The following is a 16,895-nucleotide window of genomic DNA, read 5'->3' on the forward strand; positions in this document are numbered from 1 at the left end:
ATTTGGCTAAGGTGTATGTAAACTTCTGACTTCAACTGTACATGATCAATGCCTCTCATTATCTTATACAACTCTATCAGGTCACCTCTCATCCTCCGTCACTCCGAGGAAAAAAGGCCAAGTTCACTCAACCTATTCTCATAAGGCATGCTCCCCAATCCAGGCAACATCCTTGTAAATCTTCTCTGCACCCTTTCAATGGTTTCCACGTCCTTCCTGTAGTGAGACGACCAGTACTGAGCACAGTACTCCAAGTGGGGTCTGACCAGGGTCCTCTATCGTTGTAACATTACCCCTTGGCTCTTGAACTCAATCTCATGGTTGATGAAGGCCAATGCACTGTATGCCTTCTTAACCACGCAGCAGCTTTGAGCATCCTATGGACTCGGACCCCAAGATCCCTTTGATCCTCCACACTGCCAAGAATCTTACCATTAATACTATATTCTGCCATCATATTTGACCTACCAAAATGAACCACCTCATACTTATCTGGGTTGAACTCCATTTGCCATTTCTCAGCCCAGTTTTGCACCCTATCGATGTCCTGCTGTAACCTCTGACAACCCTCCACACTATCCACAACTCCCCCAACCTTTGTGTCATCAGCAAATTTACTAACCCATTCCTCCACTTCTTCATCCAGGTCATTTATAAAAATCACAAAGAGAAGGGGTCCCAGAACAGATCCCTGAGGCACACCACTGGTCACCAAACTCCATGCAGAATATGACCCATCTACAACCACTCTTTGACATCTGTGGGCAAGCCAATTCTGGATCCACAAAGCAATGTCCTCTTGGATGCCATGCCTCCTTATTTTCTCAATAAGCCTTGCATGGCATACCATATCAAATGCCTTGCTGAAATCCATATACACTACATCTACTGCTCTACCTTCATCAATGTGTTTAGTCACATCCTCAAAAAATCCAATCAGGCTCGTAAGACACGAAGTAGGACTCACTGGTCTATAATTTCCTGGGCTGGCTGTACTCCCTTAAGGGAACAACATCCACAATCCTCCAATCCTCCGGAACCTCTTCCATCCCCATTGATGATACAAAGATCATCGCCAGAGGCTCAGCAATCTCTTCCTCGCCTGGACCTGGTGACTTATCCAACTTAATGCTTTCTAAAAGCTCCAGCACATCCTCTTTCTTAATATCTATATGCTCAAGCGTTTCAGTCTGCTCCAAGTCATCCCTACAATTGCTAAGATCCTTTTCCATAATGAATACTGAAGCAAAGTATTCATTAAGTATCTCTGCTATCTCCTCCGGTTGCATACAGTCTTCCACTGTCACACTTGATAGGTCCTATTCTCTCACTTCTTATCTTCTTGCTCTTCACATACTTGTAGAATGCCTTGTGGTTTTCCTGCCTTCTGATTGAGCCTACCCTGGGATTCCATGTCAAACCGTTAACAAAAATCTCTATGAACCACATCCACCACTCCATCTTCACCATTTTGTTTTGTGGTTTCCTTCAAAACTTTAAATTAGGCTCGTGAGGCACTTGGTTTTTGCCATCCACAAAGCCATGTTGACTATTCCTATGCTTCTCCCAATGCTCATAAATCCTGTCCAATAGATTTCCCACCACTGATGTAAGAAATACCCATGCAGTTTGAGAAAAGCTTTCTAAACCAAAAATACAACCTGGACAAACGCTTTTTTAAAAATTTATTCATTTAAAAGTTGCGAGTGGATTAAAGTGAATCAGATTGCCCAATATACTTCTAGGCTTTAGAAAGTATTGGCTCAGAGTACTAAATCAATTCAAATTAAATTTATTATCAAAGTATGTATATGCCACCATATATGTCACTGATTCATTTTATTGCGAGTGTTTACAGGAAAATAAAAATACAGTAGAATTTATAAGAAAATATACATAAATAAAGACTGACAGACAACCAATGAGTGGAGAAGAAACTTTCAGTTGTGGGGTGCTGGGTTTTGGAATTGTCTTGTTTGGTGTTGACTGGCATGGGAACACCAATGCCCAGGAATGGAAAAGTCTATAGAAAGCGGTTGATACAGCTTAATCCATCTCAGGAAAAGCCATCCCCACCACCATCAACATCATCCCATCATGGGCGCCCATTCAGAACAGAAATGCAAGAAATTTTTTTTAGTCAGAGGGTGGTGAATCTATGGAATTTGTTGCCACGGGCAGCAGTGGAGGCCAAGTCATTGGGTGTATTTAAGGCAGAGATTGATAGGTATCTGAGTAGCCAGGTTATGGTGAGAAGGTGGGGGAGTGGGACTGAATGGGAGAATGGATCAGCTTGTGATAAAATGGCGGAGCTGACTCGATGGGCCAAATGGCCGACTTCTGCTCCTTTGTCTTATGGTCTTATGATCATTATGTGCCGTGTTGTATGACATGGGTGATCATGGTCCCATGACTATGATTGTTCTTGGCAAAATTTTCTATGTAAATAGTTTGCCATTGCCTTCTGGGCAGTGTCTTCACAAAAATGGTAGCCCAGCCATTATCAATATTTTTCCGATTGTCTGCTTGGCATCAGTGGTCACATGACCAGGACTTGTGATATGCACCAGCTGCTCATATGACCATCCACCATCTGCTACCATAGCTTCATGGGAGGCCCTGATTGGGAGAGGGGCAGACACCAAACACCTTGCCCAAGTCTGACCTGCAGGCTAGCAGAGGGAAGGTAGAGACATGTAATGCCCTGGTTGAGATCTCTATTCCTATGCAGAGAGGAATATTTATTTAGCAGTTTTCTGCAAAAGCGGTGTGTCCTGCTAGTGTTTTGGCTTCGGCTAAAGATGGGAGCCATGTTGTTCAACTTCGGAGTGTTGTGTCAGCCACTCAGGGTTGTCTTGGTATGTGTTGTAACTTTGCCCAGTGGAATGCCATGGAGCATTCGAGAGAGCTAGTTGGATGAGACTTCTGAAGGACAGTAGTCTGGTTTGGGGTCTTTTGGTGGGAGCTGCGAAGCGAGGCACAAGGGAGGATGCTCGCAGAATTCTTTTCGAAGGAGAGACCTCGTTGTAAGAAGTGCTTTGTGCAGATGAATGGCTCCAAGGAGGAAGATACAGGGCTGGGGAAGGGGGAATCTGATAGGACAGGACAGAAGGCCATGGAAGAAAGAAAAGGAGGAGGAGCACCAGGGGGACGTGATGGGCAAGTAAGCAGATAAGTTAAGAGGGGAAATGGTGGGGGGGTGGGGTGGGGTCAATACCGGAAGTTTGAGAAATTGATCTTCATGCCATCAGGTTGGAGACTACCCAGGCGGAATATAAGGTGTTGCTCCTCCAACCTGAGTGTGGCCTCATCACGACAGTAGAGGAGGCCATGGATTGACATGTTGGAGTGGGAAGTGGAATTAAAATCTCTTTGCCCTCTTGGTTGCTCACATGTGGGGAGGGTCTATATCTTTGTCAGTCATGCACCTTCACTAACTCCAAGTAGACATACAAGGACAGCACAAGTTGCTGCAACCGCCACTTACATAGCCTCTGAGGTTTGGAAATGCTTTTCACTTGTTCTCTGATTTACCCCAGTCTTTGGTTCCAAGCCTCCACTGCTGCCAAAGCTGCAGGTGGTAGCACCCTCTGCTGGCCAAGGCTGGAAGTTCCAGGGCCATGTATGCCCGAGTTCACTCCTACTACAGGAGCTTTCAGTAGCTTAGTGTAATTTCACTAGCATGTTTTTATTGTGCTATCCTGCCAGCTCCAATGTATTAATGTGTGAGTTTTTGAAATTGTATCCCATTTTGGTTAGTTACTGCAAGAGGTTTCTATCATCTGCATGGAGAGTAATTGCTGGCTGATTCTGCGGGCTATTGGGGGGAAGCAAAGTCTGTGTCTGATATGGACCATGTCTGGTGTTGCCACTCCTCTTGCTGACCAGTAGGCTCTCAGCATAGAGATGGTGAGGAAGATATCTGATGAGTTTTCTCTCTCCCTTAGTGATACCACAGTGGGTTAGGGTTCAGCACCAGCTGTAAGATTGGGGCTCGATTTCCACTACTGTCTGTAAGGAGTTTGTACATTCTCCCCCTGATCCTGTGGGTTTATCTGGTTTCCCTCCCACATTGCAAAGATGTATGGGTTAGGGTTAGTGAATTGTGGGCACTCTATGTTGGCACTTGCGGGCTGCCCCCAGCACCATCCTTGTTGATGCATTTCACAGTTTGTTTTGATGTACATGTGATAAGTAAAGCTAATCTTTGACTTTATCCTTGCCAAAAAGAATTCAAACACCTTACATGTAGATTAACAGAGTTGAAACTGACTCAAGACTTCCTGGACAATTGGACCACTAGAGAATACCTACAACAGGTTACCAGCAAGGAGTTTGCAGGCCATAATCTGCATTTTAATGTAAGGAAACTAAGACTTGATTCCAATACAAAGTTTCCAAGTGAGATATTGCCAATTCCTTTCCCACCACAGGTGCTGCCCGACCCACTGAGTCCCTTGAGCAGAATGATAATATTCCAGATTCCAATACCTGCAGTCCCTTGTCTGAGTTACACTGGACATGGGCAATGTCTTAATCCACAAAATCATGGGAAGGCATGTGCTAGAGTATACTAACCAGACTTTATAGAGTCATGGAGTTAAAGAGCACAAAATAGGACCTATCAGACAAACCAGGATACCCATCTAAGCTAGTCCCATTTGCACTGTCGCTCAAAACCTTTTCTACCCGTGAACTTGTTCTCCCTGCCTCAGCAGGTCATTGCATATACCCACCACTCTCTGTGTGCAAAAGGTGCCTCTCAGGTTTATTTTTAAAAAGAGAGCAAAAGCAGTAAGGTAGTGTTCATGGGTTAATTGAAATTTGATGGCGGAGGGGAAGATGCTGTTCCTTTTTTTTTTTGGAGTGTCCCTGTGTGCTTGCGAGTCTGTGCGTCTGTGGGTGCATGTGTGTGCGTGAGTCCGTGATGATGTCTTTTTCATGGCTTTTTTCAAGGCGCGGAGCACGGGAGAGACTGTGTGGCGTGCCGCTCCTTACACAGACATTTTTGCAGTATTTTTCCCTTTATTTTACGAGGTCGAGTTGCGATCTTGACACTCAACCCGGCACGGATGGAAAGCGTACTCGGGAGGGAACCCGACTGGTTTCGAACCCGCGAACCTCCGCTCCGGGTTCAGCACCGATGTCATTGCCCCACCAGCCGGCCCGAAGATGCTGTTCCTAATTTGTTCAGTTTGTGTCTTTAGGCTCCTGTACCTCCTTTCTGAAGGTACTAATGAGAAGTCGGCATGTCCAGGGTAGTGGGGTTCCTTAATAATAGATACGCCCTTTTGAGACATCGCCTTTTGAAGATGTCCTCAATGCTGGGGAGGTGAATGCTCATGATGGGACTGGCTGAGTTTACATCTATCTAATTTTTTCTGATCCTGTGCAGTGGCCCCTTCATACCAGAGGGCGATACAACCAGAGAGAATACTTTCTACAGTACACCTGTAGAAATTTGCTAGAGTCTTTAGTAATATACTAAATCTCTTTCTCTGAGAAAAAGGAGTATGTCCAATGTGTTAGGGTATGTGCTTATGTGGAATAGATCTCCATGACTTAAACATATCTCTGTAATAGAACATAGAATGTAGAATAGTACAGAACAGTACAGGCCCTTTGGCCCACAATGTTGCGCCGACCCTCAAACCCTGCCTCCCATATAACCCCCCACCTTAAATTCCTCCATATACCTGTCCAGCAGTCTCTTAAACTTCACTAGTGTATCTGCCTCCACCACTGACTCAGGCAGTGCATTCCACGCACCAACCACTCTCTGAGTAAAAAACCTTCCTCTAATATCCCCCTTGAACTTCCCACCCCTTACCTTAAAGTCATGTCCTCTTTTATTGAGCAGTGGTGCCCCGGGGAAGAGGCACTGGCTATCCACTCTATCTATTCCTCTTATTATCTTGTACACCTCTATCATGTCTCCTCTCATCCTCCTTCTCTCCAAAGAGTAAAGCCCTAGCTCCCTTAATCTCTGTTCATAATGCATACTCTCTAAACCAGGCAGCATCTTGGTAAATCTCCTCTGTACCCTTTCCAATGCTTCCACATCCTTCCTATAGTGAGGCAACCAGAACTGGACACAGTACTCCAAGTGTGGCCTAACCAAAGTTTTATAGAGCTGCATCATTACATCGCGACTCTTAAACTCTATCCCTCGACATATGAAAGCTAACACCCCATAAGCTTTCTTAACTACCCTATCCACCTGTGAGGCAACTTTCAGGGATCTGTGGACATGTACCCCCAGATCCCTCTGCTCCTCCACACTACCAAGTATCCTGCCATTTACTTTGTACTCTGCCTTGGAGTTTGTCCTTCCAAAGTGAACCACCTCACACTTCTCCTGGTTGAACTCCATCTTCCACTTCTCAGCCCACTTCTGCACTTTCTCATTAATTTAAGATTCTACAAATTATATCTTGTGGGATTTTTTTATGTAGTTAATTTCTGTCTCTGAATTCCATCAGGCATTGCACTTCAGTGGGAGGTTGAAATTGCTGCATGGGCAGGAAGGTTCAGAAAATAGCAGTCCGCTGGCTCCCCAGTTGGCTCTTTTTGCGGTCGCTGTCCCTCTCTGGCCCCAGATACCGCTGGAGATCCGAACCATAAGCCTGTACTTTAAAACAAAGCATAAACTGGACTACACGATCTTGTCATGTGACACAAAGTGAGTGGTACTGCATTTGCTCTTTTTTTGCTGTTTCACCTGTGTAAGTAAGTGTTGCTCTCAACAGACTGAAGTGTTTAGATGTTTGTGTTATTCTTCACTATCACTTTTTCATTTGGCTTATCAAGAAAATCTGATGAAGTCCACAAAGATACTCATTTCAGGGTATATTAACTGACCTGAGCTGGGTGATGATATAGTATTTCCCTTTATCTCAATAAACTAAAATTAACAGGGAACAAAATGAGTTTGCCTGCGGGAAAGATTATTATGCACGTCTCACGGAAGTATTTAGTCTGGTTAGAAGATGGTCCCTTCCTGGATGGTACTTGGACGAAATGATGAACATGACCCGTGGAACTGATTCTCAACAAGACTTGGCAAACTGACCACTCCCCCCCCCCCCCCAGAGAACAGGGAACATTAGCTAAATAAATGAGTGGGAGTATATCTCCAGCAAGGCTTTTGGTCGAATGGAGGCATAGCAGTTAGTACTGCTGCTTCACAGTACCAGGGTTCCAGGGCCAACCCTGACCTCAGGCATAATCAGAATCAGGTTTATCATCACTGACATAAGTCTTGTAATTTGTTTTTCCGTGGCAGCAGTACAGTGCAAGACACAAAAATTAGAACACCATAAGTTGAGTAATAAATAAATAGTGTAAAAGAAGAATAATGAGGTGGTGTTCATTTATCTAATGACAAAGGGGAAGGAGCTACGTTGTACATACCTAGGACATAGTTTGAATGTTCTTTTTCGGTCTCTTCTCTGGTTGCACTGCAGTGCCCCCACATCCCTTGGTTGGGCTGGTAGGTTAACTGGCCTCTGCAACTTATCCCTTTCTGTAGGTTCGTGGCAAAAGAATCAAATGGGAGTTGACTGGCATGTGTAAGGTTTTGGTTTTGGGGGTACAGAGCTACAGGAGGTAAAGAGGGGGAGAGTAAAACTCCTGATAACCAGCAACTGATTATTTGGAAATTTGGATGGTCTGGAACCTGCCTCGCTTTCGCCCAGAGGGAGAGTCATGGGTCGAGAGTGAAAGGAGGAGCATTGCTGAAGCCAGAGTCCGGTCTATGGGCTGGGTGTGCAGCCACAGACAGGAATGGGTTCTGGAATGAGGCTGGATTCTATTCCTCATTTTCCAAATTGCTCCCAGAAACTCCAGCCAGTGTTGTTCTGCCATCATCCCTGCTAGAGATCCCCCAATCATCTTTGGCCATTTGGAATAGGAGAAGCTGTTTCCTACAGTGAGGGAGTCTAGGACCAGAGGGCACAGCCTCAGAATACAAGGACGTCCCTTTAGAACAAAGATGAGAAGGAATTTCTTTATCTAGAGGTTGGTGAATCATTGCCACAGACGGTTGTGGGGACTACCTAGGTCATTGTGTATATTTAAAATAGAGTTTGATAGATTCTTGATTAGTATGGTTACAAAGTTCAAAGTTCAAAAGTAAATTTTATTATCTAAGTACATATATGTCACCATATACAACCCTGAGATTCATTTCCTTGTGGACATGCTCAGCAAATCTATAGAATAGTAACTATAACAGGATCAATGAAAGATCAACCAGAGTGCAGAAGACAACAAACTGTTCAAATGCAAATATAAATAAATAGCAATAAATATAAATAGCAGTAAATAACAAGATAAAGAGTCCTTAAATTGAGATCATAGGCTGTGGGAACATCTCAGTGATGGGGCAGGTGAAGTTGAGTGAAGTTATTCCCATTTGTTCAAGAGCCTGATGGTTATGGGGTAATAACTGTTCCTGAACCTGATGGTGCGAGTCCTGAGGTTCCTATATATATTCTACCTGAGAGCATGGCCTGGGTGGTGTGGTTCTCTGGTGATGGATGCTGCTTTCCTATGACAGTGTTTCATGCAGATGTGCAGGAGAGTGGGGATGAGGGGGATAGTAAATCAGCCATGATGGAACGGCAGAGCAGACTCAATAAGCCAAATGAACTAATTCTGCTCGAATTCTTATGGTCTTTTGTCTTGTGAGTTTGCAGCCAGAACTAAAGGCCTGGACTGCTTGTGTTCTATCTGCTCTCCTTGGGTACACCGGAAAATTGATTGCACTCCTGTGCAACACATTTAAAAATAGTGAAATGTAAGTGTGTTTAAACGTTACCAGGAGTGTTGTCCAATAGAAGCAGAACGGTAGTGTAGTGGTTGGGTTTTTTTTTTGTTCCTTTCCATGCCTTGTGGCACATTGGGTGACAACTTTACTGATCCTTTCGCATTTTTGTCTGTTTTTATGAGTTCGAGTTGCTAGTTCGATGCTCAACACAGGACCACTCGCCTCTACACCACCGGCTGGTTAGCATAACACTATTAAGCACCATTGACCTGGGTTCAATTCCACTACAGTCAGTAAGGAGCTTGTATGTTCTCCCTGTGCCCTTGTGGGTTTCCTCTGGGTGCTCTGGTTTTCTCCCACAGATGTACAGATTAGGGTCAGTAAATTACATTTGCGCCAGAACCATGATTCCCAGCACATCCTTGGATATCAGGGAGGTTTGTTAGTGCTATTGGGAGGCTTTAAACTAGATTTGTAGGGGGATGCGAACCAGAGTGCCAGAGCTGACAGTGTGGCTGGGGCGAAAATAAATGATGTTAAAAGTTCAAGCAAATCCGCTAATAGAAAGGTTGTGAGTGGTGGTAAAAATCTTCTGAGGTGTATATATTTCAATGCTAGGAGTATTGCGGGGAAGGCAGACGAGTTGAGGGCGTGGATTGACATGTGGAATTATGACGTTACAGCAATTAGTGAAACTTGGCTACAGGAGGGGCAGGACTGGCAGCTTAATATTCTAGGGTTCCGATGTTTCAGATGTGATAGAGGCAGAGGAATGGAAGGTGGGGGGATAGCATTGCTTGTCAGGGAAAATGTTACAGCAGTGCTCAGGCAGGACAGATTAGAGGGCTTGTCTACTGAGTCCTTATGGTTGGAGGAGCAAATCTGCAGAGAGATAGCAGGCAACTGCAGGAAACATAAAGTTGTGGTGGTAGGGGATTTTAATTTTCCACATATTGATTGGGTCTCCCATACTGTTAGGGGTCTAGATGGGTTAGAGTTTATAAAATGTGTTCAGGAAAGTTTTCTAAATCAATATATAGAGGTACCAACTAGAGGGGATGCAATATTAGATCTCCTATTAGGAAACGAGTTAGGACAAGTATCGGAAGTGTGCGTAGGGGAGCACTTTGGTTCCAGTGATCATAACACCATTAGAATAAAGATGGTCTGCTCCTAGGGTTGAGGTTCTAAACTGGAAGAAGGCCAAATTTGAAGAAATGAGAAAGGATCTAAAAAGCATGGATTGGGACAGGTTGTTCTCTGACAAGGATGTGATTAGTAAGTGGGAAGCCTTCAAAGGAGAAAGTTTGAGAGTGCAGAGCTTGTATGTTCCTGTCAGGATTAAAGGCAAAGTGAATAGGAATAAGGAACCTTGGTTCTCAAGGGATATTGCAACTCTGATAAAGAAGAAGAGGGAGTTGTATGACATGTATAGGAAACACGGAGTAAATAAGGTGCTTGAGGAGTATGAAAAATGCAGGAAAATACTTGAGAAGGAAATCAGGAGGGCTAAAAGAAGACATGAGGTTGCCTTGGCAGTCAAAGTGAAGGATAATCCAGAGCTTTTACAGGTATATTAAGAGTAAAAGGATTGTAAGGGATAAAATTGGTCCTCTTGAAGATCAGAGTGGTCGGCTATGTGCGGAACCAAAAGAAATGGGGGAGATCTTAAATGGGTTTTTTGCATCTGTATTTACTAAGGAAACTGGCATGAAGTCTATGGAATTAAGGGAAACAAGTAGTGAGATCATGGAAACTGTACAGATTGAAAAGGAGGAGGTGCTTGCTATCTTGAGGCAAATTAAAGTGGATAAATCCCCAGGACCTGACAGGGTATTCCCTCGGACCTTGAAGGAGACTAGTGTTGAAATTGCAGGGGCCCTGGCAGATATATTTAAAATGTCGGTGTCTATGGGTGAGGTGCCGGAGGATTGGAGAATGGCTCATGTTGTTCTGTTGTTCAAAAAATGATCGAAAAGTAATCCGGGAAATTATAGGCTGGTAAATTTGACGTCTGCAGTGGGTAAGTTATTGGAGGGAGTACTAAGAGACAGAATCTACAAGCATTTGGATAGATAGGGACTTATTAGGGAGAGTCAACATGGCTTTGTGCGTGGTAGGTCATGTTTGACCAATCTATTGGAGTTTTTCGAGGAGGTTACCAAGAAAGTGGATGAAAGGAAGGCAGTGGAAGTTGTCTACATGGACTTCAGTAAGGCCTTTGACAAGGTCCCGCATGGGAGGTTAGTTAGGAAAATTCAGTCGCTAGGTATACCTGGAGAGGTGGTAAATTGGATTAGACATTGGCTTAATGGAAGAAGCTAGAGAGTGGTAGTGGAGAATTGCTTCTCAGAGTGGAGGCCTGTGACTGGTGGTGTGCCACAGGGATCAGTGCTGGGTCCATTGTTATTTGTCATCTATATCAATGATCTGGATGATAATGTGGTAAATTGGATCAGCAAATTTGCTGATGATACAAAGATTGGAGGTGAAGTGGACAGTGAGGAAGGTTTTCAAAGCTTGCAGAGGGACTTGGACCAGCTGGAAAAATGGGCTGAAACATGGCAGATGGAGTTTAATACAGACAAGTGTGAGGTATTGCACTCTGGAAGGACAAACCAAGGTAGAACATTCAGGATAAATGGTAAGGCACTGAGGAGTGCAGTGGAACAGAGGGATCTAGGAATACAGATACAAAATTCCCTAAAAGTGGCGTCACAGGTAGATAGGGTCGTAAAGAGAGCTTTTGGTACATTGGCCTTTATTAATCAAAGTATTGAGTATAAGAGCTGGAATGTTATGAATAGGTTGTATAAGGCATTGGTGAGGCCGAATCTGGAGTATTGTGTTCAGTTTTGGTCACCAAATTACAGGAAAGATATAAATAAGGTTGATAGAGTGCAGAGAAGGTTTACAAGGATGTTGCCAGGACTTGAGAAACTCAGTTGCAGAGAAAGGTTGAATAGGTTGGGACTTTATTCCCTGGAGTGTAGAAGAATGAGGGGAGATTTGATAGAGGTATATAAAATTATGATGGGTATAGATAGAGTGAATGCAAGCAGGCTTTTTCCACTGAGGCAAGGGGAGAAAAAAAACCAGAGGACATGGGTTAAGTGTGAGGGGGGAGAAGTTTAAAGGGAACATTAAGGGGGGCTTTTTCACACAAAGAGTGGTGGGAGTATGGAATGAGCTGCCAGACGAGGTGGTAAATGCGGGTTCTTTTTTAACATTTAAGAATATATTGGACAGATACATGGATGGGAGGTGTATGGAGGGATATGGTCCGTGTGCAGGTCAGTGGGACTAGGCAGAAAATGGTTCAGCACAGCCAAGAAGGGCCAAAAGGCCTGTTTCTGTGGTGTAGTTTTTCTATGGTTTCTATGTGTTGGTCATTGACGCTAAAGACTCATTTCACCTATGATTTGATGTTTCACTGTACATGTAACATAAAGCTAATCTTTCTTTAGTCTAGAAATTCTGCCAATCTGGCATTGGCACAATCCTGAGAGTGTAGGATTACTGGAGTTTTACTGATGGGGTTGCTCTTATTGAAGCCGGCATAGAGCCAACGAGCCCATTGGCTGACTGCTCTGTTATTATTATCATTCTTAAATCAACAATAAGTTGAATATTAGAAAATATTGCAATCATTCTATTTATAATTTTAAACACAAGATTTTCATAAGAAAAACAATTATTGTTGTGAATATTTTGAAACAGCAAATAGAACAGAGAAAAAATGACTTGAGTTGCAAGAGCTTAAATTGGAGCTGCTAAGCAAGTCTTTGATTGGGCAATTTGGAGAGGACCTTGAAGGCGGGAGGAACTTAGCGGGGTTTATGGAGAGGAATTCAGGGTTGAAAGCTGTACTACTGGCTCTGTTGCATCTGCCTGATGGTTAGAGGGTTAAAGGTGAATCAGAAGGGAAAAATAGAAATACAGGTTTCCCCCACCATCCGAAGCTTCCTATGAAATGGTTCGTAAGCCGGAATGTCGTAAAGTGAAGAAGCAATTACCATTTATTTATTTGGGAAAATTTTGTGAGTGTTTGCAGAGCCAAAAATAACCTACCAAATCATGCCAAATAACACACAAAACCTAAAATAACAGTAACATATAGTAAAAGCAGGAATGATATGATAAATACACAGCCTATATAAAGTAGAAATACTTCTCTACAATTGCCTGCACAGATCTCCGTAGCGAAAATCTCACGCAAGCGCTCTTGGCAAAAACACTCTCTCCAGTAACCTTTAAACTATGAAGCTGCCAAATCTACCAAATAACGCATAAAAATACACAGCCTATATAAAGTAGAAATAATGTATGTACAGTGTAGTATCACTTACCAGAATCAGGACAGCGCCGAGCACACTGATGATGGTGTGTTAGACTGAGTCATCACAGGCTGGGGTGGTGCAGTGGCCCCCACCCTCCGGGCCGCCAACCCGATACATTGCTGTGAAAAACGCAGCGGTAGCTGGGAGGCACACAGCACACCTTTAAGAAAAAAGCCAAAATAAACATGCTAATTAATTAGGTGCTGCCCAGCATGTAAATGTCGGCCCAGATCAGAGGTCAGATCAGGTGGCACCTAATTAATTAGCATGTTTATTTCGGCTTTTTTCTTAAAGATGTGCTGTGTGCCTCCCGGCTACCGCTGCATTCTCTGCAAATCAGTACAGTATCTGTCTGGGGACCGGGGGTTGGGGTGGTGGGACACGGGGGTGTCATCTCATCGTCGATCAGGGCAGGCAGCTCATCTTCTCCTATGACTGCCCGCCTCGATGTCGAAGGTCGAGGTTCGTCATCTGCTGTGGCTGATGTGGAAGGCTTGCTTGACTGCTGAGCCCCGTGCATTTTTCTATCATACAGTTCTTTGTAAGTACTCAAACCATCTTGCAAATATCCCCCAAACCTACGTACCCTTTCAAAATTAAAGTCGTAATTTATCATTGCAGCGAAAATCTCACGCAGTTACTTAACTTTCGCTACTGCATTCGGTTTTGATTGTTATCCTTTCCTCTTCCAATTGCATCAGCTCTTCATCTATCAGATCTTGGTAATGGGATGCCAAAACCTCTTCAACATCGTCTTCATCAGCTTCCACAAGCCAAACTCACTTTGTCCTTGCTTCGTTCACCATGATCGAAACGCTTAATTATGTCTAGTTTTATGCTAAGTGTAACACCCTTACGAGCTCTTTCAGGCTTTTCCGACACTTTAGAACTCACCTTGCTAACGGCTGCTCAATGCAACGTGATTAAGCAATGCCGTTCCAAATCTGGGGGAGAGTGGCTGCTCGGGCTGATTTTTATCATTTTTATTAAAAGCGTGCTGCCTTTTATCGCGTGCTGATTTTTTATCGCAACGCTGCCTTTCTTCGTAACAGTGAAAACACCATCTGAAAGCGAAAACGGGGTACTAATGTAGGTCTTTCGTAACAGTGAGGTTTCATAAAACGAACGTTCGAAAAGCGGGGGACACCTGTAATTCATCCAACATGATACAAACTATAACACAAGGAATTCTGCAGATGCTGGGAATTCAAGCAACACACATCAAAGTTGCTGGTGAACGCAGCAGGCCAGGCAGTATCTCTAGAAAGAGGTACAGTCGACGTTTCGGGCCGAGACCCTTCGTCAGGACTAACTGAAGGAAGAGCTAATAAGAGATTTGAAAGGGGGGGGAGGGGGAGATCCAAAATGATAGGAGAAGACAGGAGGGGGAGGGATGGAGCCAAGAGCTGGACAGTTGATTGGCAAAAGGGATATGAGAGGATCATGGGACAGGAGGCCCAGGGAGAAGGAAAAGTGGGAGGGGGGGAAAAAACCCAGAGGATGGACAAGGGGTATAGTCAGAGGGACAGAGGGAGAAAAAGGAGAGAGAGAGAAAGAATGTGTGTATATAAATAAGTAACGGATGGGGTACGAAGGGGAGGTGGGGCATTAGCGGAAGTTAGAGAAGTCAATGTTCATGCCATCAGTTTGGAGGCTACCCAGACGGAATATAAGATGTTGTTCCTCCAACCTGAGTGTGGCTTCATCTTTACAGTAGAGGAGGCCGTGGACAGACATATCAGAATGGGAATGGGACATGGAATTAAAATGTGTGGCCACTGGGAGATCCTGCTTTCTCTATCTGTTCACCTGTGGGCTGCCCCAGTACATCCTTGGGTGTGTTGGTTGTTAATGCAAATGAGGCATTACACTGTATATTTTGATGTACATGTGATAAATAAATCTGAATCTAGTACATTTATAAACTTTGCACTTTTTAAAAATTGATGGTTTCTGGAACCTGCCTAACATATTGGTGTGACAATGGCAATGCGGCAAGGCATGTTGATGCTCACACAAATGTAAAATGGTACAGAATGGAAACAGGCCATTCAGCCCAACTCATCCATGCTGACCAATGGGGATCCTTCCATATTAAACCTATTTCCCAGCATTTGGCCCATCGCCCTCCATGTCTAAATGATCTGGTTCTCATCTAAATGCTGGCAGTGACCCAACTTCCACCACTCTCACCAATTTCTGAGTGCCTCTCAGATCCCTTCTTAATCTTTTCCCCCTTGCCCTATGCTCTCTCACTTTGTCTGGACCATAAGACTTTAATACATAGGAGCAGAATTAGGTCATTTAGCCCATCAAGGCTACTCCGCCATTCCATCATGGCTGATTTATTTTCCCTCTCAGCCTCATTCTCCTTTGACACCCTGACTAATCAAGAACTTATCAACCTCCACTTTAAATATACCCAATGACAGCCTTCACAGCCATCTGTGGCAATGAATTCCAAAGATTCACCACCCTCTGGCTGAAGAAATTCCTTTTCATCTTTGTTCCAAAGGGATATCCTTCTATTCTGAGGTTGTGGCCTCTGGTCCTAGTCTCACCTACTATAGGAAACTTCCTCTCCATGTCCACTCTATTGAGACCTTTCAATATTCAATAGATTTCAATGACATCTCCCCCACCCCCCACCCCAGCAAATTCAAAACTCCAGTGAGTACAGGCCCAGAGCCATCAAATGTTAGACATTCTCAGACTCTAACCCTTTCTTTCACAGAATCATTCTTGTTATCTGCCTCTGGACCCTCTCCAATGCCAACACATCCTTTCTTAGATATTGGGACCAAAACTGTTCACAGTACTCCAAATAGTGTGTGATCAATGCCTGAAAAAACCTCAGCAATACATCCTTGCTTTCATATTTTAGTCCTCCTGAAGTGAATGCCAACATTGATTACCACCAACTCAACCTGTACGTTAACTTTTAGGAAATTCTGCATCCACCCCTCGTAATTTTATACTGTACCTCAATCATGCCTCTTCTTAACCTCCTACATTCCAGTAAGAGTCTCTCTAGTCTTTCTTAAGTAAACTGTCACATCCCAAGCAATGTCCCGGTGAATCTCCTTTGTACTCTCGCCAATGCTATCAGTCAAGTCAAGGAGATTCTATTGTCATGTGCACAACTATAAATTGTGGAAAGTTTCGTAACCATTTAAATTATAATTTTAAAAATGTATATATTTTTTGTTCTGCTTTTTTTTCCATTCACTTGTTCAGATGATTCAGGCTAGCATGGTAGAGTAGTGGTTAGCATAATGCGATTTCGGCACCAGTGACCCGGATTTAATTCCTGCCACTGTCTGTACGTTCTCTCTGCGACCCATGTGAGCATTCCAAAGGGTTGGTCACATAGGTGTAATTGGGCAGGGCATGGTCATTGGGCCAGAAGGGCCTGTTACCATGTTGTGCCTCCAAATAAATCAAAATATATTCCAATCAATTGTGCTTTCCTAGTCACACCACCTCCCAGCCCAGAATTCAATGTTTCTAATGACTCACTGCCCTCTGGTATCCCTTGCATACTGCTATTGGACTGTAGCCATTCCCATCAGTTCTGTGTGTCTGTCACATTTGAAATGATGCAGAGAGTGAGGTCATTGCTTGTCTTTCCTGCCGCAGTGCTGATATTATTGATTGCATTCCCATTTGGCTGCCTCAGTTTCATCTCTGGACAGCTAACCACCACCTCTGGAGATTTATATTAATGTTTTCCCAACGAAGTGAAGTTCTGTACTACTCTACAAAGCTGGAGAGGTGAGGGCACT

The 16,895-nt window shown here is 43.8% G+C and overlaps 1 protein-coding gene across 7 annotated transcripts in view; it reads left to right on the forward strand.

Annotated features, from left to right (window-relative positions):
* Positions 1-16,895, forward strand: part of LOC134356084 (aryl hydrocarbon receptor-like) — a 96,119-nt gene that overhangs the window by 61,069 nt on the left and 18,155 nt on the right. For all 7 annotated transcript variants that reach the window (XR_010020278.1, XR_010020277.1, XM_063066659.1 and 4 more), the window contains one exon: positions 6,483-6,682. Coding sequence is in view for 5 of the 7 variants with exons in the window: in XM_063066659.1 (XP_062922729.1) it covers positions 6,483-6,682 (200 nt within the window). In the remaining 2 variants the exon portion in view is untranslated. The remainder of the gene's footprint in view (positions 1-6,482; positions 6,683-16,895) is intronic.

This window comes from Mobula hypostoma, chromosome 14, assembly GCF_963921235.1.
Source record: "Mobula hypostoma chromosome 14, sMobHyp1.1, whole genome shotgun sequence".
Taxonomy (NCBI): Eukaryota; Metazoa; Chordata; class Chondrichthyes; order Myliobatiformes; family Myliobatidae; genus Mobula; species Mobula hypostoma.